The sequence below is a fragment of the Phoenix dactylifera genome, chromosome 8 (assembly GCF_009389715.1).
Source record: "Phoenix dactylifera cultivar Barhee BC4 chromosome 8, palm_55x_up_171113_PBpolish2nd_filt_p, whole genome shotgun sequence".
Classification (NCBI taxonomy): Eukaryota; Viridiplantae; Streptophyta; class Magnoliopsida; order Arecales; family Arecaceae; genus Phoenix; species Phoenix dactylifera.
The window spans coordinates 10827809-10854029 of NC_052399.1; the positions used below are offsets into that span (position 1 = coordinate 10827809).

Sequence of the window (26221 nt, forward strand, 5' to 3'; positions counted from 1 at the left end):
TTTTTCTAATTTTAGTTTAGAAATTGAAGGCTTTTGTGCACAATCATGAATTTATAAGTTTATACATACATATATATATATATATATATATATATATATATATATATATATATATATATATATATATATATATATATATATATATATATTATATTTAAACTTAGCTCAGCCTATTTAATCCAGTCCTAAATATCAACCCTATATAATTTTTTTTTTAATTTAGATTTAATCCATCCTATTTAGCTCAACCTATTAAATAACAACCTGATATACTGAACCAAACCAAACCAAATTTTTCAGGTCGGTTTCAAGCAATTTTTGTAGATGCTCAGTTTAGTTTCGATTTCAGTTTTAAAAAAATGGTTTAAATAGTTCAGTTTTGGGTTTAGCTCACCCCTAATTTACAGGCACATTAATACAAAGAATTAAGTTTTTCCACTAAAAACATCCCCTTCTTTACTTGCCTTATTTGTTTGTGCTGTTTTTGCTATGTTCTCACTGCAGAAACAGAGCTTGTCTCTTCTCTTCTCATAGCTGCACACATTAATTGGTAGCCTCATCTGTGTTAAAATATCCAGCCACAAATTGCATTATACTCATCTAGTTCGCAGTTCATAAGGTTCAAGATACTGGGTAGAAAAGACATTATTGCCTTTCTTTAGCAGCCAGGATTCATTAGTGAATACAGTTTGTGAAACCAAATTCTTGTTAGCATCGATACGAGTTCCTAATACAGTTGTTGGCAGAATTGATTAGTTCTCCACATTTATCTGAGAGGAGGGAGGAATTAATTAAAAAGGATTATATTAGATTATCTGGGACATTATTAGGCTGCCGAAGGAATTCCAGGGAATTGCTGTCAAGGACATTTGCACAGCTACATCTGCTTTGATTGCTAAGCATGATGTTGTTAATGCATTACAACATGATGGTCTTCCTTGGGTTGCTTATATTGAATATGAATTTGGTGTGCTTGGTCCTTGGATGGGATATAATCTTAGAGGTGTCTCTTCCTTTTTCTTTCTTTCTTTTTTGGTAAAAAGGTGTCTCTTCTTCAGGGAGGACCCTCTATAGTACTGCTTGCAATATGGAGGAGAAGCTTTACCTACCTCTGAGTAATAAGCCTGTATCCATAGTCCTTAACCATTTGTCTCTATTAACATGGATTTGATTGACCAGATTGCTTATGTGCATTTGGAATAATGGGGATTGGAATGCATAAGCACTATCAAAATGCTAAACTTCTTGTTTTGCTTCTATCATTCAGTCTATCCCACTATCCTCTTTTCTTAGGAGATAAGCGGATCTGGACACAGGATACACATGGAGTAGGTATCCCACTATCCTCTTTTCTTAGGAGATAAGCGGATCTGGACACAGGATACACATGGAGTAGGTACTGCAAGCTTTGCCAAACAAATATAAACCAATAGATACAGATATATTAACAAATAAAAGCATGTATTGTTTGGAAATAAATTTAATGTAAACCAGCCTATGGAGACAATAGATACAGATGAACCAGTATACATGTAATAGGATTCCTTCTCAACTTTAGGTCTAATATCTAAATGGTACACTGAAAACAAATATAAACATTGCGAAATCATACTAAGAAATAAATTTCTGTGTCAATTTATCAAGGTTACATCTGATTTCGCCAAACTTGAATGATTTTGGATTCAAAAGCTCCCCTATGGAGCAAACACTGTGCTTCATTTTGCTGAGATGGAAGTTCACACATAAAGAGAATTTGGAAGAGCAGTATGCCTGTAGTAAAAACTATGCTAAACTCTTGGCCACTGTGGACTCACTACCTGCAGAGACCAAAATAATCACATCAGAAAATTTCAATTAATGATGTATGCGCATGTGGCCATATAAACATGGAAATATAGGGGAGCAGAGCTTCATGAACACACACCATAGTCTGGATTATATAGTTAGAGAAGATTTATACCATGCAACAGAAAGCACTAAGAACTTGGGTTTGTGCTGGGTATGCATGTCTTCTGGCTGATTTACACTTCTTTTTATTTTTAAGTTGGCTTGTCCAAGCACATCTGTGGCTCTGTAAGACCCTTATTTGATGAGCTGAAACCCCTACTTAATCTTTAAAGTAGCACATGGCAGACTAAAATATTTTTCTCCTCCATAATTCTGAACTCATATATGACATCCCCTCTTCAAGACAAAGTTGGTGTTGCCTTGTATCCTATTCAAGGTTGCATAATCTCATCAAGGGGAAGGCAAACCCTTTATCCTTTGTATCTTACAACTCTTAATAGTTACTAAACATAAATAGGTTTTTTCTCTCTTGGATGATACATGGAAATTCAGAACTTTATGTCCTTGGCGTGCTGCCATTGTTACTTTAATAAAATTTAGATGGTAGCTTCCACCTTGTTTGAAAATGCAGTGAATAGAAGTTCAGCATTGTATTGTTACTATAATACGGTACCATATGAAAACTACACGCAACTATTGATAAGTCTCTTGGATGCAATCAAACATATAGTCAGTAAATACAAAAGGTAAGCTGAATACATTAAATGACCAGTAATAATAATAGTCTTGTACTTTATTTTCTATCTTTTATTTGATTATGTCTAGTGATAACAATAGCATATCCCTTGTCTCTAGATCATGAATATGACTACATGTTCCATTATTGATATCAAAATCACTGAAGAATGAAAGAAATTTTGGTGAGTCAAAATCAATGCAAGTAACTCTAGTTGTATGAACAGATTCATCATGCAAGTATATCTACCTGAAATGTCAATACTGTTCTAGCATCCTGTATTTATTCATGATCGTCCAAAATTTTTTATTCCAACCACTACATACTTCTGCCATCACATTTTGAAATTGGAAATCCTTGCACTAGGAATACACCTTTAGTTGATAAAACAATGGATCACATTTTGCACATGTTTGGATATATAAAAATCAAAATAACTTTTCATCTCTGTTTTGTTACAAGGAACTTAAGATTTTATCAAGATATGTGCTGGATTCTTAGAGTTGCAATTCAAGTACATCTATCTGAAATGCCAATACTGCTCTAGTATCATATACTCACTTATGATCTTCCAAAAAATTTTGTTCCAACAACTACCCATTTCCTCCATCACATTTGAAATTGGAACATTCTTGCAAGGAATATACCTTTAGCTGATAAATTAATGGATCACATTTTGCAAATGTTTGGATATATTAAAATTAAATCAAAGTAACCTGTCATCTCAACTTTCTTGCGAGAAGGTTAAGATTTTTTATCAATCCATTATTTGTTATGTTGCACAATCCACAGAAATGTGGAACAACAGATTATTTCCATGAACTTTCGAGTATCATAATTTCTTCCTTCTTTTTTCCTAATTCTAAACTTGGCTCCATTTATGAGCAACCAGCCAACAACACAAACCTCTTAAAAACGGAAACATAAATAAATTGAATTTTGATAAAAGTAAAGAAATAAAAATTTACTTAAAAACGTCCACATGCAAGCTTGACTGGGGAAGCAGATCAAAAATGCATCAATGATTAATGCTAAATGATAAATTTGTGCAACGCTTGAGATTATGAAATCCAGTCAGCGAAATTATTAACCACGAAAAATAGGAAGACAACAGATAAGAGTTTATGCGAATCGATGCAAAGAACTAGTCAAAGATGTTAATTAAGGGGCATCTTTAATCAACTTCTTTTCAACAGAATGAATGGAACAGGTGCTATACTTCGATTCATAGTGCAGGAGAACTGGAAATAATAGATGTCTCTGATAGGATGGGCAGGCTGCAGCAGCAGAATGCTCATTCGTGTTGTTGCATGACCAAAGCATTTGCTAATGTGAGAGAAGATTACGACATTAGAACAAGAAAGATTATGCTAGTTGGCGTGTTGTTGAAGTTGAGGATGGTGTGAGGGTGCAAAAGTGATAATATTCAGGCAGGTTTGATGAATCATGAAATATAAAGTTTGTCAGCACTCAGAACTGAGCATATGAAAAAATTTAGCCATGAGGAATTAGAACTTAATCAACTAAGATGCATCAGCCAACTTCAATGAAGGACAAAAATGAGTAAATGTTTGGATTTGGATCGAAGCATTTACAAATATGGGAGAAACCTAACGTAATGAATATCAATGGTGTATTAGGATTCCAGTTCCTCATGGCAGAAACTTTAGGTCAAAACCATGCATGCCAGAATGCAATGCATAAGATAAGCCCCGATACATTGGATAAAGTTGGTTTAGTTGTCACCATAAACTCGCATCCTGGTCTTGTACTACTCAAGCTTCTCACATGCATGGACGATGTACTGGCAAATAATGATATAGTCCTGGACGTTGATACAAGATTTGATAAACTCCCATGAGAGCTCACTAAGCTTTAATATTTTAATATCTTATACTCGCCAGTGAAAAGGATTCTCTCAAATTGTTGAACACGCACAAAAGTGCTCCTAACGTCGGAGACTTTTCCCTAGAGCTGAGGGAAGATGGGAGAAAGCATTAGACTTGGACCAGCCAACTAATGCTTCTTGATGCCAAGAACCTCTCTCCTTGGGTAGCCCTAAGGACTCATCTCCAAACACCCACATAGAAGACATCTTGGATTTTGACCAAGAATTTTTCTGCTCAGTTTACCTAGGTAGTGATTTGCCCCTTTTCAAAATTCATGAATGGATACCTATATTTTTAACTAGATAAGAAATTGGCCCCCCTGTCAGATAAACTAGATAAGCAGGCAGACAGACACATATACATAATCAACTAAAGCATTACCTACAAGCCCTAGAAGGTCCGAAAGCATAGTATAAAATAAAATGTTTTAGAAGGTCCAGAACAAGGAGTATAGTGATGATTTGCAAGCAAACATGTCATAGAGGGATCATGAAAGGATATCATCAATTAAGGGGCAAGCACAAAATCATATCAAACATGTTCTGTGTCATCTGATCCAATTATTTAAATAAAGGGCAAAATCACATCTACAAGAAAAGAATGAAGTTCATAATCAGCATGAGATATCTAATAAGTCTGAAAGGATCTAGCATGGCCTAAGCAGAAATCTGACAGAAATCCAATTCCCAGATTTGGTATTTGACCAGTTTCTGCTTGAGCATAAAGAGATGTATGCTTCCTACAATCATGTATCTGACTGCAAATTTCGTTTGAATCGAGCAGTTTGACAAGTTTTGTGACAGATTAGGACTGTATCCAGCTGCTTTGGATATAGAGATACATTTGGATTTTGGTTAAATTTTAAAAATTTCTACAACAAGAATGGTAACATGTATCTATAGTGATAGATAATTGGTCAATGGGGAAAAACAGAGGCCTGTTTTCATTTTTGCAAATAAGTAAATCAATCCAAAATTCAGTAAGCCAGATTTTCTTTCCAGGTCTAATTATGTCTAGGTCCACAATGGAGGAACCGCTGCAAGATAAGAGACATTTGCAGAAACATATTGTAGACTTTTGATGTGCAAAATGCAAATTATCTTTAACTTGAACAGTTATCGGCTAAGTGGGGTCAATGGTATTAACACCTTTAAAACATGCAAGATATTGAAACATCACAAAATAATAAGTTATAATTCATATGCATTAAAGATGACAAGATTCTCAGACCTCCAGTGTGCTAAACACTAATCGCATCCGACTTGCTACAACTGATGGCTCCTCAGAACTACCCAATACAGCCATTTGTTCTAGTTGCAGAGTCTTCACCGGTAGCCTGTGTAAGGACATGTTAAAAATGCAGTTGAGCTCAAATTAGACAAGTAGATGAAGTGCGGACCATGTTCCGAATAAAACAATATTCAAAATGAAATAATGAGTTATTAAAATTCACCATCAATGAAAAACTAGATACAACATGTCAATAAAACTTTTTAATGCCCTTGATAATAGCAGGATTTAATGTCTTGCATGCAAGATTTTAAACACAGAGACAGGTTGGCCAGATGAGTCCATAAAATTTCGTCCACTCCTCATGTGAAATGTAAGTTTGATGGACTAATAAAATTGAAGCCAAATAATTGTGGAAAGCAAGTTATAAGCTTAGGTGAACATACTTTCTCCTATGGTGTTTCCTCTCAGATTTTAGAACAACCCCACCCACCCCAAATAAAAAAAGGAGTTCAGTTCTTGTTTTGAAATAATAATAATAATCATCCAACCCCCCAACAAGCAATTCACGACTTGTTTTGAAGTACTAAAATATGATAACAATAATAATAGTAATAATAATAATAGAAAATGCATGTGTTATTTGGGGAAAGAATTCCTGAATTAAATACACTTATCCTATCCTCGTGTGCATATCCATCTTTCTGAATACATTCAAGCCTAGTTAGGCTAACTACGTCAACAAGTTCATGACCTAATTCAATCTAGTTGTGCAGATTATAATGATAGATCTATATACTATTTCAGGATCAAAGTTTCTTTTCAACTTAGCCGCAAAAAGAAAATAAAACGTGTTATCAGCTACCTCCTAACAGCAGCACAATTATCTGCCTTAACCTTATAAACTACATAGATAAAGCAGAAAACACATGACTTTAGTAATCACAAACAAATAGAAGCAATATAACTGAGATGGAAGAAGAAAGCTACAGTGAAATATTAGTTAATACTCACCATGCCATTCCTCTTGTATAATAAGCATTGGCTATGAGAGCACAAAATCCTCGCCATTGATGCATAACTTCAGATGAAACTGGTGATGTAGAAGACCACCTAACAATTGTTGGTTGTGGTGTGCACAGGATAGTGATAAAGACAATGCTCAACCACAAAATGCACTCATGGACCTGCATAAATAAGATGACATGAAATTTGTAAATCTTTGATTTATTAATCAGAATCACAAGTTACCTGGTCAAAGTACTCACCAAAACTAATTTGTGCAACTGCAATTAGTATTCATTACAACTATCTAGAATTTGAAAAATGAAAGATAATGCTTTTCACAAGGAAAGAAAAAATATGCAAGTGGAGTACAATATTAAAACAAGTCCCTTCCTGCTTATTCAAGACATTTTTTCTACATTTATTATGCAGTAACAGAAATAAACATGGCAATAAGGCTAGGTATTTCTCTCTCTTGGATCATAAAATTTACTAGATAGTGTTTTTTCAAATAATTACTACGTGAAGAGTCAAATGGAAGATCAAGGTCATCATGAATAAACAATTGCCATAAGTGTCAGACTCTCAAGATTTTTAACCAACCCATATACTCAGCAAATCTAAAACCCAATACAAGTTGTTTGCGAGCTAGACACTATCTGCCTTTAAGCGAATCCCAAAAAATGATTGGTTAAAGTCGTTCAATAGTGCCATTTTTATGCTTTTGACCTAGTAGTCGGGATCTTCTGCTGAGGGTGACGTGCCTGCTTCAGAATCTTCCCAGAATCTCCAACATGCGACTTCCTAAGTGTTTCCTTGCTAAAAGGGTTTCTAAAGTATCCGCATTCCCATACTTGCTTTGTTTCTGGATACTAAGGCTTGTGATATATCTAGCGACCAGCTTGTTCCTGAAGAATCAAAGACATTTGTACAAAATGGTTTTACCAGTTTGATTTATTGAAAGGCATGATAATTAGTGTCCTATGATGAGAGGTTGTCAAGCATGAGGCTTGATTCTCTTTAGATATAAAGTTTACATGTAAGAAAATTAAAGCTTCTTCCAAATCCTTGAGCTAGTTGTGCACGTGCAGCTAGTTTCATTTCTTTAACTTCAAGAAGGCCAGGCACAAGTTTTTCCACTAGGCTTGAAATACGTGTTTCCTAAACTTGACATGGATCTTACATTATAATAGTGATGACATGTGTCCTAAGTTAACATTTTCAAAGAGACGGTCTATTCGTGTTAGATTTCATGATAGTGATGTGGATGTGAATTACATTGATAATCTAGTCTTTGTGTCAAGGTTTTAAATATCATGGAGCAAGGTTGTACTAGTTTTTCCATGAATGCCCAGCATCCTGACATTCGGGATGGGTGATGTCCCGTCCCATCTCAGACCATTTCCGAACTTCTCCCATCCTGACACTAGGGATGGTGCCCCGTCCCGACACTTGGAACAATGGGACACACTATCGTCCTACTAGTTTAAATACCATGGGATAAGGATGCCCCAATTTGTCTGTGAAACAAGATGCTCCACGTTCTGACACTAGGAATGGTGCTCCATCCTAACACTTGGGACGGTGGGACACCACACCATCCCACTAGTATTTAAAACCTTACCCTGTATCATGCTACGTTTTTCCAAAGTAAAACATGAATTGGATTCCATTTTAACAGATGACATGAAACTGATCTTCTTTGCTTGCCTTAGAAGTATATTTATGACTTTGGTGCTTGATTAGATATATTGCTGCTTAGGATTAAGAACAAATTACTAGCCATGGTAATATGCAATGCTTGAATAACCTGTAATTTATCAAGTTCATGCATAAGTTACTGTGAGATACTGGGCTGAAGTCGGCAGCCCCAGCCGACTTCAGCCCAACGCCCCTTTTGGAAGGGGCAGAGCAGGGGATCGCAAACGCCATCCCCCTCCGCCTACTCCGAGCGCGACGGGAGCGGAGGCGCCGCGGACAATCCGCGGCAACCCCACGGCCGTTTTGTGGCCGCTCCGCGTCCGCACGAGCGGCCGCTGATCACGGCCGCCGCGAGAATCATGGCGGTCCACCATTCGAATTGGGGGCCTATTAAAAACCCCCATTCTTCTTCCTCTGTGATTGCTCCACCACCGACCCTCTCCTCCCTCTTCTCCCTTCTTCTCCGATGACCGCATGCGCCACTCCAATCAAGTTCAGCCACCCAGGGAGCCTAGCTCCTTTGATTCTCTTAGTCCCCTATTTTTCGATCTAGTTTGGCCGTTGGAAACCCCACCACCGTCGCCGCGGCTAGCTGCCGAATCGAGCCACCTGCGGCCGAGATCCGCCACCTCCGTCGACCGCCGGTAAGCCCTCTTCCCTTTTTGCTCTTCGATCTAGCCGAAACATGCTTGATTTCCTTTCCTTTGCTTTGGCCCCAAACCAAGATCACTCGGTTTTCCCTCGACGCCCGTCGCCGTAGAAGCCGCCGGCCGCCACTGCAGTCGGCCGAGCAACAGCCCCCGGCCGCCTTAGCTGACCCCCACCCCAGCCGGCCCCTTCTTCTTCCTCTTCCGTTCTCCCATCTCCCTTGTTCATGGGGAGCTCGGTGAAGAAGAAGGCCACTGTGGGCCGTGAGCAGAATGATGGGCCGATGGGCCCTGTTCCATTGCAGGCCCAACTTGGGCCAAGTCCAGTCCGGTTGGGCCTAGTTGGGTAGTACCCTTGTGGGCCCAACTTGGGCCCAGTTCAGATCCGAACCCGGAACCTGAAATCTGGAACACGAAACCCGAAACCAGAATCCGAAACCCAATAGTATTATTTTTGATTTTTGCTTAGCTCTGAAATTAACAAAGAAATTAATTAAATTTAAACAGGTGAACCTGATCCGCCTATCTGAAGTAGGAGTTAAGCGAGAAGAGGTAAGTAACTTAATGCTTCAAAGTGCATTTTTCTAAATTATTTGGTAAAATATTTATTAGTGGATTAAATTTCGAAATATGTTTTGTATTTGGTAAAATGGGTCTGGCATGTTAAATTTTATTTGAAAATTATGCTCTGAAATCCATAAATTATGACTGGGCAATTTATGAAATCTGCTTATATATATATATATGCATTCTCAGCATGGCTATGATCTGTTCTGTTCTGTTCTGGCCCTACCAATGGGGTTACACGTTGGACCTGTCGACTTGTAATCTGTGAGGAACCGGTTTCGACACACCGCCACCGGTGATTAGAATAGTGGTTTCTGGACACCGGCTGCCATCGCTGGGTAAATATAGTGGATTTGGCACTTTTGTGCAACACCGACTGCCATCGGTGGATAAAAATAGTGGATTTGGCACTTTGTGCAACCCATGCCACTGGGATACGTGGCCGTAGCCTATTATGTTGAGATTATGATATCAGAGTTTTTGAAAAAAATGATAATAAGTTTTAAAAATAGTAAAACAAAGTTATTTATGATTTATTCCAGACATTATCCTGTATTTTGATCTGATATGCTCTGACCCCACTTTGGGATATTTTGTTGCTTACTGGACTAGTGTAGCTCATTATTTTATTTTTTCTATTTTTCAGATCCAGAGGCTTGATCACACGGGATTGGGGAGTGCGTTAGATTTTTCGATGATTTCTTCGATTATTGGCATTTTAGTTAAATTAGTTTGGACATTTAAATTATGTTAGCATATGCTATTATGAAATTTTGTAAAACTGCTTTTGACCAACTTAAATAATTATGTCATTTTTGAACATCTGTATTTGCTCCGATATGTTCCGATGCCTTGCATGCCTGCGCGGCCCGCCGTGCGGGCGTGCGGCGTCTGCCGCGCCTCGGGCTCAGGGTGTGACAGATTTGGTGGTATCAGAGCTCAGGTTTCAGATTCCTAGGGATTGTGTTTGAAATAGTCAGATGGAGCTTAAGTTCTATGATCTTTAGGATTCGTCGGAAAGTTTGAGAGATGGGTAGACATTAGACCATTAGACAAAGGTATTTATTTGCTTTTGTTATTAATAAAATTATGTTATTTTATCAGTAATTTTGAAATGCTACAATTAGAATGCAACCTAATTATGGTCGTAACCGAAGTGTGAATAAACTATTTTGAGAGAGTTTTCTTGATGGAGTAATTTGTATTTCAGGTTATGATTAAATAAGATTTTGATAAAATTAAGTAAAGGAATATTAACCATGGAATATTATCATGCATTATAAATTATTAGTTTGGAAGTTTAACTTGATATGGGGTACTGTGATGTTACTTCTAGCTTGAAGTTAATTGATTCAGTGGCATGTTAAGGTTCACATATAAAGTGTTGATTTAAGGTCTTCTAACTTAGTGGAGCTTTGAGAAAATTTTCTGGATGTTTTTACTTATAGGAGTTGACTTGAAATTGTCTACTTGAATTGATAAGAAAATTAAGATTCAATTCATTTTGAATTATAGTAATTGGCCTATATGAGGGTTTTGAATGTATTCGTTGACAAGGATAATTCTAGATAGATGTGCTCAAAGTAAAATCATAGAGCTTATATCTTGGTGGAGTTTCTTGTAAATCTTTGAACTAGATTATTAGATTTTTGTGAGTTAAATATTTATAAATCAAAGCCATGAGTTGATTATGGATTTTGTAACGCCATATGAGAAATGCAAGTGGGATTTCATGAGAGGCCCAAATAAGTTTAACCTAAAAGAAAAAAATTTGGGATGATTGAGTAGGCTCCTGAGTAAGTTAATCTAGAATCTTTTAATTATCGAAGCTTAGAATAAATATCAACTTGTATAATAAAATTGTCAAGGGAAACTAGAATTGGTTTAGTTCAAATTTGGATCTAGAATATGATTACTTGATCATATGATAGTACAAATACGGCAACTATCTCAAGGGTTAATCATGACCTAGTGTACTTGGGAAGCAACGATAAAATTTTGCTTGGATATTAAAAAAAAAAATGTTGATGATCTGGGATTATTAAAAAATTTTGGAGAATATTCATCAGAGTTGCGCAGCGAAAGTATGATGGACTGAGTAAATTTAAACTGGCCAAAAATATTGACTGTGTTTTGGTAACATGTTATGATGAAAGACTATGTTGTTCAATAATGAATGATTTTGTTAATAAGAGAAGGTGAATACTATTGATTCTCTGGTCAATCATGATATGATTATGTTATCTCTTGGATAGACTTTGCTATTTTTGGGTATGCTAAGAAAATAATAATAATAATAATAATAATTTGAGCGTATCATGACTTGGGTTAGTTGATTGTTGACCAAATATGGTCTAATTTGTTAAGTATCTGAACAAATCATGCATTATTTGCTCCTATCTTATGATTTATAAGTTTAAGTTAAAAGCTTTGTGGCATATTGAATCATGGTATCTATACTTTGCCTTCTCAGACCTGCTTTTGTGATTTGATGCAAATCATTTTTGAGATAGACCGTTGCTAACTAATGATCATCAGTACATGTTCATTTTATGAATTACATTCCTAGCCATATAATGATTTGACTCTAAGGCCCTGTTTGGGGGAGCTGTTGGCAATAGAGCTGTTGGAAGTAGAGCTGTTGGAAGTAGAGCTTTTATAAAAAGCTATTTGCTGTTTAGTAACTACATTTCTAAAGTGCTATGGCGCTTTAACATTTGTTTGGTAAACAAACTGAAAAAGTACTTTTGTATGACAAAATGACCATAAAGGACATTACTAGTATTATACAATAGTGCATAATAAAATATAATATATATTAATACATAAATATATGATATAGTATAATATTAATGTAATATAATATTATATTATTATAATATAGTACTATAACATTGTATACTATAGGATAATAATTTAATATAATATTAAATTATTTAACATAACATAATATTATATTATATTATATTATATTTATAGTATAATGCAATAATAAATGTATAAAATATTATAATTATTAGTATAAATTAATTTTTCACTCTTTTGATGACCATTTATTTCTCTAACAAATTTTCTAGCTAGATAAAAAATTAGTTAAATAATTACTAATATTTTTATTTATTTATTTATTTATTTATTTATTCTTTCATTTATATGCATATTTATTTATTTATTTTCTTTTTTTCTTTCCTTTTTTTTTCTTCCGTTTTTTTTCTTTCCTTTTTCTTCTTTTTCTTTCCCTTTCTTTTTTCTTCTCTTCTTCTCCTTCCTTCCTCTTTTTCCTTCTCCTTTCTTCTCCCGCGAGGCCGGTGGCGCCGGAAGAGGGCCGGGCCGCGGCGGCCGCGGGAGGAGGCCCGGGAGGGGAGTGGGACGGCGGGCCGCGGGGGGAGGGGGGCTCGGGAGGAGGCCGGGACGGCGGACCGCAGCGACCGCAGGGGGAGGGGGGCTCGGGAGGAGGCCGGGACGGCGGGCCGCGGCGACCGCGGGGGGAGGGGGGCTCGGGAGGAGGCCGGAACGGCGGGCCGCGGCGACCGCGGGGGGAGGGGGGCTCGGGAGGGGGCCAGGACGGCGGGCCGCTGGGGGAGGGGGGGCTCAGGAGGGGGCCGGGACGGCGGGCCGCGGCGACCGCAGGGGGAGGGGGGCTCGGGAGGAGGCCGGGACGGCGGACCGCGGCGACCGCGGGGGGAGGGGGGGCTTGGGAGGGGGCCGGGACGGCGGGCCGCGGGGGGAGGGGGCTCGGGAGGGGGCCGGGACGGCGGGCCGCGGCGACCGCGAGGGAGGGGGGCCTCGGGAGGGGGCCAGGACGGCGGGCCGCGGCGCCTGCCGGGGAAGCGGCGGCCATGGCCGCTCCTTCCTCTTTTTTTTTGTTCTGGTGGGTCGCAGCGGTGGCTGGGGAGCACGGCCAAGGGTGGCTGGGCAGCCACGGGCTGCCTCCCAAAACAAAAAAAAAGAAAAAAAAAGGAGGGCCGGCGGCATTGAGGAGAAGAAGGAGATAGAGAGGGAGAGAGAGAGAGGGGGGATGGTGAGAGAGGAAGAGGCGGTGGGATGGAGATTTTTGGAAGGAAAAATGAACTTTTAAATGGGGGTATTTTGGTCAAAAATACAGCTTCCCGACAAAGCTGAAAACAGCGTTTTCGGAAAGCTCCAAAATGGAGCTTCTGCCAAAAAGCTGTTTTCAGCTTCCCGCAAAAGCTGAAACAGCTTTTCCAAAATTTTACCAAACACTCTTTTTTACCTAAAAGTACTTTTGGAGGGCCAGAAAGTGCTTTTTGGCCCTCCAAAAGCTCCCCCAAACAGGGCCTAAGGTTGGTCATTATCTATTATGGGATCAGCTCACTACCATAATATGGGCATTGAATTCATTTTACTTCAAGTTCTATCCCAAACGGAACTAATTCTAATCAATCCTGTTGTGAATCGATCCTGATCTGATCTCGAGTGAACATGCATCAAGGTGATAATTTCAATCTAAGATTTTAGTTAGTCACTTATCTAGTGTTAATCTTGCGAGTTTTATGAAATTGTTGATAGTTGATCCAAAGTTATCTATCACACTGATTTCGATCAAGAAGAATGAGATCTTGGATTTATATTACTCAATGGGCTAAGCATCTTTAAATTTGAAAGGCCTGGATCTCTCAAATTTCGAGGACGAAATTTTCTTGAGGAGAGAATGTGAGATACTGGGCTGAAGTCGGCAGCCCCAGCCGACTTCAGCCCAACGCCCCTTTTGGAAGGGGCAGAGCAGGGGATCGCAAACGCGATCCCCCTCCACCTTCTCCGGGCGCAACAGGAGCGGAGGCGCCGTGGACAATCCGCGGCAACCCCACGGCCGTTTTGTGGCCGCTCCGCATCCGCACGAGCGGCCGCTGATCATGGCCGCCGCGAGAATCATGGCGGTCCACCGTTCGAATTGGGGGCCTATTAAAAACCCCCATTCTTCTTCCTCTGTGATTGCTCCACCATCGACCCTCTCCTCCCTCTTCTCCCTTCTCCGATGACCGCATGCGCCACTCCAATCAAGTTCAGCCACCCAGGGAGCCTAGCTCCTTTGATTCTCTTAGTCCCCTATTTTTCGATCTAGTTTGGCCGTTGGAAACCCCACCACCGTCGCCGCGGCTAGCTGCCGAATCGAGCCACCTGCGGCCGAGATCCGCCACCTCCGTCGACCGCCGGTAAGCCCTCTTCCCTTTTTGCTCTTCGATCTAGCCGGAACATGCTTGACTTCCTTTCCTTTGCTTTGGCCCCAAACCGAGATCACTCGGTTTTTCCTCGACGCCCGTCGCCGCAGAAGCCGCCGGCCGCCACTGCAGTCGGCCGAGCAACAGCCCCCGGCCGCCTTAGCTGACCCCCACCCCAGCCGGCCCCTTCTTCTTCCTCTTCCGTTCTCCCATCTCCCCTGTTCATGGGGAGCTCGGTGAAGAAGAAGGCCACTGTGGGCCGTGAGCAGAATGATGGGCCAATGGGCCCTGTTCCATTGCAGGCCCAACTTGGACCAAGTCCAGTCCGGTTGGGCCTAGTTGGGTAGTACCCTTGTGGGCCCAACTTGGGCCCAGTTCAGATCCGAACCCGGAACCTGAAATCTGAAACACGAAACCCGAAACCAGAACCCGAAACCCAATAGTATTATTTTTGATTTTTGCTTAGCTTTGAAATTAACAAAGAAATTAATTAAATTTAAACAGGTGAACCTGATCCGCCTATCTGAAGTAGGAGTTAAGCGAGAAGAGGTAAGTAACTTAATGCTTCAAAGTGCATTTTTCTAAATTATTTGGTAAAATATTTATTAGTGGATTAAATTTTGAAATATGTTTTGTATTTGGTAAAATGGGTCTGGCATGTTAAATTTTATTTGAAAATTATGCTCTGAAATCCATAAATTATGACTGGGCAATTTATGAAATCTGTTTATATATATATGCATTCTCAGCATGGCTATGATCTGTTCTGTTCTATTCTGGCCCTACCAATGGGGTTACACGTTGGACTTGTCGACTTGTAATATGTGAGGAACCGGTTTCGACACACCGCCACCGGTGATTAGAATAGTGGTTTCTGGACACCGGCTGCCATCGCTGGGTAAATATAGTGGATTTGGCACTTTTGTGCAACACCGGCTGCCATCGGTGGATAAAAATAGTGGATTTGGCACTTTGTGCAACCCATGCCACTGGGGTACGTGGCCGTAGCCTATTATGTTGAGATTATGATATCAGAGTTTTTGAAAAAAATGATAATAAGTTTTAAAAATAGTAAAACAAAGTTATTTATGATTTATTCCAGACATTATCCTGTATTTTGATCTGATATGCTCTGACCCTACTTTGGGATATTTTGTTGCTTACTGGACTAGTGTAGCTCATTATTTTATTTTTTCTGTTTTTCAGATCCAAAGGCTTGATCACACGGGATTGGGGAGTGCGTTAGATTTTCCGATGATTTCTTCGATTATTGGCATTTTAGTTAAATTAGTTTGGACATTTAAATTATGTTAGCATATGCTATTATGAAATTTTGTAAAACTGCTTTTGACCAACTTAAATAATTATGTCATTTTTGAACATCTGTATTTGCTCCGATATGTTCCGATGCCTTGCACGCCTGCGCGGCCCGCTGTGCGGGCGTGCGGCGTCTGCCGCGCCTCGGGCTCGGGGCGTGACAGTTACACCCACCATGCCATATATATAAGATTCCAACAAGGCCCACACTGAGCCAAAACCAATCAGTGCTAAAAAAAATGTGTTATGTCCTGCTATGCTGGAGGCACTTATTGACAAGATATGCAATATTGTGAATTGATGCTTTAATAAATGCAAATAATCACTCAAAATAATGATAAATAGACATGGTTTAAACCCCCAAAAATACAAGCTCATAAAAAAAATTGCAACACAAATTATTCCAAACATGCATGTAAATTGATCAATGCATTGCATGAATCAAAGCAACAATATACAACATTATACAATCTCAATCTTAAGAAAAGAAAAAAAAAACTCATAATTTTATGATGTTTCCCATATACATACTGCAAATTATTTGAAAAGGATTATGATGAAAAATATATTTAATGATTGTTCTAGTCATATTTCTGGTTATCAACTAAAACTTGTGTGCACAGTGCACTAACCATAATAAATAAATGAAAACAAATGATATGTGAGACTCAAGAAAACAAACTTACAAGATAGCATATAGAGAGTATATTTACATGCAAATGATAAGACAATTAGTTTAAGAAATGAAGAGTAACAGCACATTTTTCAAGTTAAATATCAATGACTCAAATAAAATTTCACCTCCTCAGCAAGAATTTTGAACTTCACACTTGTTCCTCCACCGTAAGTTTGTAGTCCTTCAATCTCAATGCCAGAATCCTTTATATTCATAAGTTCTTTTCTTAAACCCTCATCAGTACATCCAAGTGCATATGCATTCACCCCAGCACTGATAAATTCCTGACAAGAATTAAATGAATGTACCATGTGGAAAAGGAAAACTATACGTCAGTTTACCATCAGGAAATGTAGATCACATATGGTACATAAAATTTGAGGTAGATGATATACTTTTAAGTTGTCGCCACCTCCACGATCAACTACATTCCTATACCGTTTAAATAGGCTGATTGCAATGTTACGGGATGAGCGATAGTCCTCATCTGATGATGCATTAATATGCAAACAGCGCTGCACAAGAATATAAAAACTCACTTAAGAGATGAACATATCATTTACTACTTCAGGAAAACTTTCTCATTGAACCTTCTGTTCATTACTTTTTTCTAAACAATAATTCACAGATTGGAATGAAGATAGTATACCAGCCAATTCTTTGTGCTTCCTTCTTTGGACGCTCCCCACAGATGATGACTTCTTAATCTGCTAGAGTGATACTTAAAGCTTGAAAAGTTCCAAGATTTTTGCACTTGGATTTCCAAGGAATTCTGACAAGCTACAGTGTTACTCGTGTTATGAGCATGTAGAATGCTGCCTGGACTGGCTTGCAGAAATGGTTTTGGTTCTCCATCAGTCCACACACTTTTTATTGCCGTTGAAGCATACATCGTCAACATGGTTGCCTCATAGCCAACAAGACATTGGGGTTTTCCAAGTTATACTCCAGACATCTGCATATTCTCCAACAAACAAACAAGCCTTTCACTAGCATATACCTTAATTTATATTCAAAGAAAGATAGAATAATGAGAATTATAACCCAGAATTTATTTGAATACGCAGGAGGCTGATTTAAAATTGATGACAAACTATAACCAAAATGAAGATGCCCACTAAAGAAAAAGCTCATGACTTGGAAGTCTCATATTCTTGCAATTTCTACAACAGGATGGACCCTTAGGTTGCATGCATGAGGCACAGTTGACTGCAATAAAAAGAAAATAGGAACTCCACACTTTTTTTGAGTTGAAACACCACCTTTCGCTCAATATGTTGCACAGCTCAATTACCTTTGTTTTTCTTCATATCAAGTAATCATCTTCGATTGCTTAATAAGATACGTTGCAGAGCTCAAGCACTTTCGTGTTTCAGGTTACAAGAAAAATAGATCTGCCACGAGTTTGTTTAAATCAAGTTTTTACATCTCAGTACTAGGTCTCCAACCATGCATGGTATGGTACATCCCCATACCAATGCATGGTAAAATGCTAAGTCAAAACAGCACCCGAACTATGTTTCCGTACAATAATGAATCAAGCCCTATATTGTACTGGTTCCTTACCAGTATAATGTGGTAGGCCTGGTACAGACCAGTAAAATCTAGTACACAAAATATTCAATATTAAAGAATGCAACCATGCTGCTCAAGTTTAGTAGCAATTAAATCTACCTCATTGGGAGTTTTTAGTCCATAAGAGATTGCACCTCTGCCTTTATGAGTGGCTTCAGGAAGCAAAAGATCCTAACAAATTTCTCAGCACTCAACTTTTGGAGCGGTGGAGTTCAATTTCTAGCAAACCTACGTTTTAACCTTTGTTTTCCCAAATCTTCCACTTGCACTTAATGCACGGTTTCAATATTGTTCTTTCCTGTTTTGCCTATGGAAAACAATTAGGACGTCCTTTCAAATATGGCATTAATACAGCAAAGGTTGAGAATTCCTAGTCTTCGAATATTTCCAATTCCTGCTCTTCCAACATATACAATTCTCAAAATCATTTAAAAAAAATCAAGGGATATTTTGGCTCTTAATGTGGTTGTACAGTATAGATTTGTTGTTAAATCAAGTATTTTTTGGAGTGAAAATTTAGAATGACTAAAGATCCATATAGATTATTTTTTTCTATTTATGTAAAGCAGCAAGCTTTCAACTCCACCAATGACAGTAAGCACTTCTTTCCGTTATGATAGCAAATTTTGGCTATTACTATTAGATATATATGATTTTTAGGTACCATTATTTGCATCAATGCTACTGAAAGCGACGCGCAAGAATAAAAATGGTAATAGGAAGAAAAAGGAAGAGGGAGGAGGAGGAGAAAAGGACAAACGAAATAATAATATTTTATAACTCCAGATAGTCAAAAATGGTTACAGCAAATTAGTCATTCCAATGTCTGCTAAGACTATCAAAAAAACCAGCGAATTGCATAATCCATGCAAACCTTCTAAAGTTGTTTCCTACAGTTTTTAAGGAAATGCAACAAAACATTCTACATGTCACATAATTGAATTCCTGGAGTTCTCAATAACTAAATAAGCACACACCATTCAACTCTCTCCCCTCCCTGTCCCCCTCCTCTCTTTGTGCATGCTATGTATTGCTCGCAGCTACTGTATTAGGGCATCGCATCATTACCACTCAAGACAAAACATTAATCAACCCTAATGCATGCACAGACATGCACATGCAAACATGCACTTACACGCACGCATGTGCACGCATGCACATGCTTCTCCTTTTGGAATGATTAAGGCTTCAATCCTACAGGGGCAAAAATAATGAAAAGTTATCCAGGATATGCACTTTGATCATGACCCAGAACATCTAAAAATACCTAGAAACCAAAAACCATGTGTTTTAAAGGCCATTTAGATATGTATCAAGTGGTCCTAGAATAGTTTAAATGGCTTGATGCAATGTTTTAATTTGATTTATGATTTGGAAGAACCCATACAAATTAAATTTGGTTCATGCATGTTCAAAGATGTGGAAATCATAAACAATGGTGTGGATCCAAAAATTATAAATGTTAACATGCAATTTAATATAATAACACTGTTGGCATTGTCCATTGTATATCCTTCACTTGGTACATACGCACATGATCTTCAAAACACGAGTTTTTTTTATTTTTCAGGCATTATAAATACTATATCATGATTGATGGAGTAAATCCACAAATTAAGCATTAGTTATTTTGCACTTGTAGGATTCAGACATCAAAATTCGTGCAGGCACAAGCAAAAAAGGCTTCTAGGGAAGGACTAAGAGGCACGTGTATGGAAAATAAATGGCTTAAAGTTATTTTTTCTTTATTCCCATACACTTAAAATCCAAGAACGGTTCTTTCATCATGTAAGAAGTGCATTAAATGCATCCCAAAGTTAAACATGTCAAATAATGATGGCAAATCTACAGAAACACATAAAATCAAGAATACTTCTAAGATATCATCCACATAGACAGGTATAGGATTTCATCAGATATCATCACATAAAGCCATTAATTCTTCCCAGTTCATGTTCAGTGTTTGGTGTTATCGTAAATGATGATGTAGTTAGCCATTAATTCTTCCCAGCTCAAGGGCATTTTCTTCATAACACCTCATAATGCAGTATGTACAATGTCATAATAAAGGAAAAATGTTGTAATGTCTATTGGAATGTTACTCCAAACTTATGCATGGCACCTTCTGCTCATGCAAACATATCAAGCTTAGATCCATTCAATCCACGAATACACATATTACTTCATGTAGGAAGTAAGATCTCTTAGTGTACTGGTTTAGATGTTAAAATGATTAACATTGAATGCAGATAAGCCCAAATAGTCTATATTAGAAAAGGACAGATTCTTCATTCTTATAGTATATATCTTTATTACCATAACTGTTAGCAAGGTTATATATCTTTACAAATTAGTGCAGGAAAGTCAGTGGCCCGTACAGCACAGCAAAGGTGACCTATAGCAATTAATTTTTTTGTGTTAAAAATGCAGCTATTTAATGTTTGAAGTAAAGCTTGCTCGGAGGTGTACTAACATATAGACCCCCTATTTGTAAAACAGGCTAGTACTAAATGAGCATAATCATAATAAATATAAAATCAGGATGAGTTTCAGAGTTTGCCATGCTTTCTACAAGTGGCTGTAAACCTACCATCAACCATACACATTTTTTTAAGCCTAGGATTGACACTGGTGGTATTATAAAATATAAGTGTGGAAATTTGGTGATACGTAAAAGGGAAAGATACAGCTGTCCATTATGCAGCCATATAGTATCTAGTATTCCAGAACTGGAATTGAACTGAACTCTGGCATCAGACAGCTGTTGTGCATGGGAAAAGTAAAGCGCACTGGCAACAATAAAGTCTGGAGGGAGATTAGCAGATTCCTTACTAACAGAAAACCAGCTCAAGTGTCAAGCCCTTACCATCTATCCATCCTCAATAATCCATGAGCAACTTATTTATTGAACTATGATTTTTATGTTTCCTTCAATCCAAATTTCTTCAGGATGGTAAACAGACATGCAGGCCAAACAACTGTGCAGATCACCAAGTAGCCAATCTTTCATTCAAAAATAAAGGAATAATAAAAACTGGAAGAGACCCGTCAAGACCCAACTTTTGTGATAAAGTTATCCAAAGAATCAATCAAAAAAAAAGTAAAATGATTGAAAACATAATGCACCAAGCTATGCAAATTTAAAAGGGACACACTTATTTCAGAAGAGGAAACCATGCTGCATGAATTAATCTGTGGAATAACGACTTATCAAAGTAAGCCAGAAGCTATCGAGCGTAACCAAGTTCTATCACCCAAAAGAAGAAAGAGAAGAACCATCGAAAATATATGATGTTTCTACCTAGAAATTCTAATCTTTCAACTAACTCAAACAGCCTGAAATCTGATCCATAACCTTAACAACTCAGTTTCCTGAATGTTCCATTCATTTAATATGCAGAAAAAGCCAAATGATCAACTTCAGCGCTAGTTTTTCAACAATTTGACAGGGTTTTTGTTGACAAATATCTGTACTGGTGCAGCATGTCCAGCGATCACCACAAGCATGATCTTGCAGCTTTCCAACAACATAAATCTACATAAAAGCTGACTAATTCGATGATTTAAAGTCTACTGAACAAATAAGGAGAAAAAAAAATAAAAGAGATCTTCCTACTATCTTCATGGTCAGCATATATTTTCAAGTACGGGAACAAGATCATCATTCAGGGTTGCAGTTACAGCTAAAGACAACATTTTCAGAAGAACTCAAAGTCGTACAACTCTCCCCTAATAAAAAGAACGATTACTGATAGGGATGAAAGCTTGGTATCTAATAAAAGACATCGAACAATACCAAAGGGCATTTATACTACTGGAATTACTTCGAGCAACCCGACAAACATGGGGTTATTTTACCGTTAACGACCAAAACTAGTGCGAATTTGAAGCTACAATGGATAGGCTGATAAAAATGACCCATGAACCACAACTCTTAGAACTCAAAACCAGAAATTTTATTCAGTTAACCAAAATTCGAGAGTCAGGTCGAATGAGAAATCTAATAAAGCTAATAAATTTGAAGAAAGGGAAGACTAGATGCCTCTGAGACTCACCAGGCTTGGGGATTCAACATAGACGAAGAAGTTCTCGAGAGAAAGCCAACCGGCGAGCAAATAATGGGGCAACGAGGAGGGCAGAAGAAGGGAGGAAGAAGAGAGCTCTTCAGCCACAGATATACGAATGGCGAAGGGAGAGGGAAGGAAGGAGAGGAGGAGAGGAGCGGAGGGGCCACCGTCGAGGTTTCGCTTTCATGGAATCTGGCGGCCCTCGCCATTTTGTAGCTCCGCTCCAAGGCAATACAATCTATCGCTCTGAGGATTCGCGGCTACTAATCATCTGGTTCATGAGCTCCTCATCAGTTGGACCCAGGCTGCCGGCCCAACAGAAAAATTTGGAGTTAGAATGTATTTTTATTTATAATCTCTGTTTGATATCATATCCTCCCATATTACAATGTATTTTTATTTATAATTAATAAATAGTAATAATTATTATTAAAATAATTATGAGGAGCTCTTGAGGATAGGACTCTTCCCTCTTTTTAACTCTATTTGCAATAATTATTTATCTATTATGCAACTCTAAGCAATAGATCTAAGTATGCAATGAGAAGTTATATTTGCACTATTTTTAAATTTTATAGATAACTACATTTCACATCCATGAAATAAATACTAGAGCAACTACATATTGCACACCAGAATACAATGGATTATTGTGATCTCATTTAATTCCTAGTAGTTGGATATTTTTTTAAATAACATTAGAAATTCAAATTTTGTGATGTTTCTATAAATATGCAATGGAGTTCTATCTTGAATATCAGTGAGGGTTTGATTTTCTTTCTGAATCTAAGAAAAAAAAGAGAAAACATAGAGCCAGATCTATACTTTCCTATTAGGCACTCATACGAGTAGAATTCCACCCTCCTCTTAGTTACACCTCAAGATTCCACCATCCTTTTAATTACACCTTTTAATCTGACATATATCTCTCTAAAATAGCTACTTATACTCAACATTTTCATTTTTCTCTTCTTCACATATATGTTTATTTAATACCCAATGCTAGTAATTAAAGACTAAAGAATCCATACATGAGAGTATGATGGATGATTGCAATCCCATCTTATCTATTATATTTTAAAGGAAACTCCTGCAGGCAGGCCTCGGCCATCCTTTTGACTCCATTTTTGCAACAACTACTAATTTACTATGCAACTCTCTACAATAGCTAAAACACTCAACTATCAAATCAATAGCGAATTCTATTTGCTTTGGCATCTAACTTTACACCTAAATTAGACTGAATCTATATTTGTTAGACTATTATCCTTTTGTTCCTTTGAAAATATAGAGTAAGACATCGACTTGTCAATAAGATCAATTATGTTTATTATATGATGGGCTCCTTTGAAAAGTATTGGCGCATATGTAAACGAGATGCTCTATGTAACTAAACTATAGCTTTTGTCGTAGATATATTAATATATGAATAATTTCTTGCCAAGATAGATATTCTATAATCTTACATTATAGCTCTCTGATCCATCCATTGTTTACATGAGAGTATGATATATGATTTTAATTTCATCTCTAATATTATAATAGGAGCTTCTATAGGTGGGAGTCTACTATCCTTTTAACTCCATCTTTGCAATAATCACTAATCTAATATGCAACTATCTACAATAGCTAGAGCATATCCTTATATTGAACATGAGAGTATAATGGATGGTTGCAATCCCATCTCTATTATTATAATAAAAACTTCTAGAGATAGGACTCCACCCTTCTTTTAACTCCACCTTGGAGGCAATTACTAATATAATATGCAACTCTTTGCAATAGATAAAAGCACACATTCTCATTTAATGTTCAATGATAATAAATAAATATTAGAGCACCTCTATATTATATTAGAGAGTATGACAAACGATTACAATTTTATTGTTTTTTAGCAATGTTTGTAATCTTATCTCACCTATACTATTATAATTGAAACTCTTAGAGGTAGAACGCCACCCTTCTTCTAGCTCTACCTTTGCAATAATAAATAGTCTAAATATATACAACCCATTACAACAAATAAATCAAATAATGATGCTAAATATGTTTTCTTATTTTTTTCTTGCACAAGCACATATGTTGCATGCCTAATACTAATAAATAAATATTGTAATTTGTAACACTCATGCATTGCACATGAAAATGAAATGGATTGCTACTATTTCTTCTTACTTATAGTAGTCAGATATGTTTTAGGCAAGATTAATGATCCAAGTCTTGCTATCTTGCTATGCATATGCAAGAAAAGTTTCACCCTTAAGCACCCATGAAAGTTTGATTTATGAGGAGTTGCTTTGCCAAACAAAAGGAAAAAAAAAACAAAGAGACAAATATTGGTGGATGCGAACTAGGTATATATATTTTCATTTTTATCTACATCCTTTTTTTATATATTTTGGACTCGCAGTCACAACAGTATTCCTTCACTTGTTTTTTCTTTTTTCTTGAGAGTCTTGGTCAAACATTAATCTCATGGCAAATTCATTCTTACTTCCTTTTTCTTTTCATGTAATCACATAGAAAACTTAAGATGGTTGAATATCTGAAGTTTGCATTGCATATATTAGTAAATCAGATTAAATTCTACTAGACTTTAGTTGGGCAGTCAAATATGATTTTACTTTTCTTATGTGCACATGCACATTCAAATTAAAAAATTTCATATTTTCTATATTACCAAAAGATTTCTATTATAGAAGAGCAATCTAGCTATAGAGCAAAAGGTCCAACCGTGCATAGCACTATGATTAGTATAGTAGGGATAGATAGCTGATGTAACAAAAGTGTAATGATATTTTCAACATTTCAGTCCGTAAATATTTTTGTGTATTAATTAGAAATTGTTGGATTCCCTATTAATCCTACTCTTATTTATTTTCACTAGCATTTTATCATTAATTCAACATCATATTATATTAAAGTACTTTATAGTTTTAGTTCCACTAGAAGATCAAAAATATGACGATATGCAATTGGCATTCCATACATGATGATAATATTCTTCAAATTATCAAAAAAAATTGTAAGTTCTTCTCAACTTTTCTTTAATCAAATGATTCTTCAAACCATTCTCAATAAATAAATTGATATAAAACTATTTAGTTATTCTTTGGTTACTTCAATTATTTATAAATTATTAGAGCCTAATTCAAGAAGTCCTTGTGAATGACAAAACAATAATAATAAGGATCACACTCCCATTTCATGATATATTTTACCTTTACATCATCTTCTATTTTGTAACCCTCCCACCCCCTTCAAGCAAAAACTAGTTTATATCAGCCTCTAATTGTATCTTAAATAGTTGGATTTTTTTCATTCCCTTTTTAACTTATAAGAGAAAAGGCTCAAATTAAGTGACAATTATGAAATTTGAAGAACAAATAGGGTTAGCTTTGAAGAGAGAAGAAAAAAATTCTGAATTCTCATTAACTCTATCCCTTTTCTTTTTTGATGATTTTTGTATTTCTAAAAGAAAATCTAAATTCAAACCATACTTTATCACAAAGTGGGAATAAAAAATGTAAATTCTAAATCCCAATCATTTCTCTTTTCTTTTTTTTTGGGTGAAATTTATATTTTAGAAAAGAAATCTAAATCCTAATTGTACTTTATCACATGTGGGGAAAAAATGTAAATTCTGAAACCAAATGATTCTCTCTTTTTTATTTTTTCCCAATAAGATTTGTATTGTAAGAAATTTAAATCTACCAATAAATGGGGAGTTTTCGCTAGGTGGGATTTTTAAAAGTTTTACAATGGGGTCTACGAGCAAAGATTGTGCATTTATGGGTTAAGTGGGTCCATGTCTAACAAGAGAGACTTGTTGATGTTTCAATT

At 37.1% G+C, this 26221-nt stretch overlaps 1 protein-coding gene and 1 long non-coding RNA gene across 3 annotated transcripts; one reads left to right on the forward strand and one right to left on the reverse strand.

The window, feature by feature from the left end:
* Nucleotides 1-311: 311 nt before the first annotated feature.
* LOC120111569 lies at nucleotides 312-1586 on the forward strand. The gene is made up of 2 exons (XR_005512781.1): nucleotides 312-1332; nucleotides 1397-1586. It is a non-coding gene; the product is annotated as an uncharacterized LOC120111569 (long non-coding RNA).
* On the reverse strand, nucleotides 1443-22605 carry LOC103696249. Of its 2 annotated transcripts, none has more exons than XM_008777796.4 (7): nucleotides 22367-22605; nucleotides 17386-17691; nucleotides 17132-17251; nucleotides 16862-17020; nucleotides 6658-6830; nucleotides 5644-5749; nucleotides 1443-1817 (listed from the first exon to the last, which is right to left on the reverse strand). In XM_008777796.4, exons 2-7 carry the CDS (start codon nucleotides 17635-17637, stop codon nucleotides 1788-1790), a joined length of 840 nt encoding a protein of 279 aa, XP_008776018.2. In that variant the 5' UTR covers nucleotides 17638-17691; nucleotides 22367-22605; the 3' UTR covers nucleotides 1443-1787. The 2 variants fall into 2 exon arrangements, with proteins under 2 accessions (XP_008776018.2, XP_038984863.1); XM_039128935.1 differs by lacking the exon at nucleotides 1443-1817 and adding an exon at nucleotides 2014-3850.
* Nucleotides 22606-26221: the final 3616 nt, after the last annotated feature.

What these genes read in the sequence shown, in the direction of transcription:
- LOC103696249 (XM_039128935.1), bottom strand. Translation starts at nt 17,637, where the DNA reads ATGTTGACGATGTATGCTTCAACGGCAATAAAAAGTGTGTGGACTGAT. An exon ending in GAAGCACAAAGAATTGGCTG is followed by an intron (nt 17,252 to 17,385) that starts GTATACTATCTT and finishes ATTCTTGTGCAG; the next exon opens with CGCTGTTTGCATATTAATGC. An exon ending in GAGGTGGCGACAACTTAAAA is followed by an intron (nt 17,021 to 17,131) that starts GTATATCATCTA and finishes AATTCTTGTCAG; the next exon opens with GAATTTATCAGTGCTGGGGT.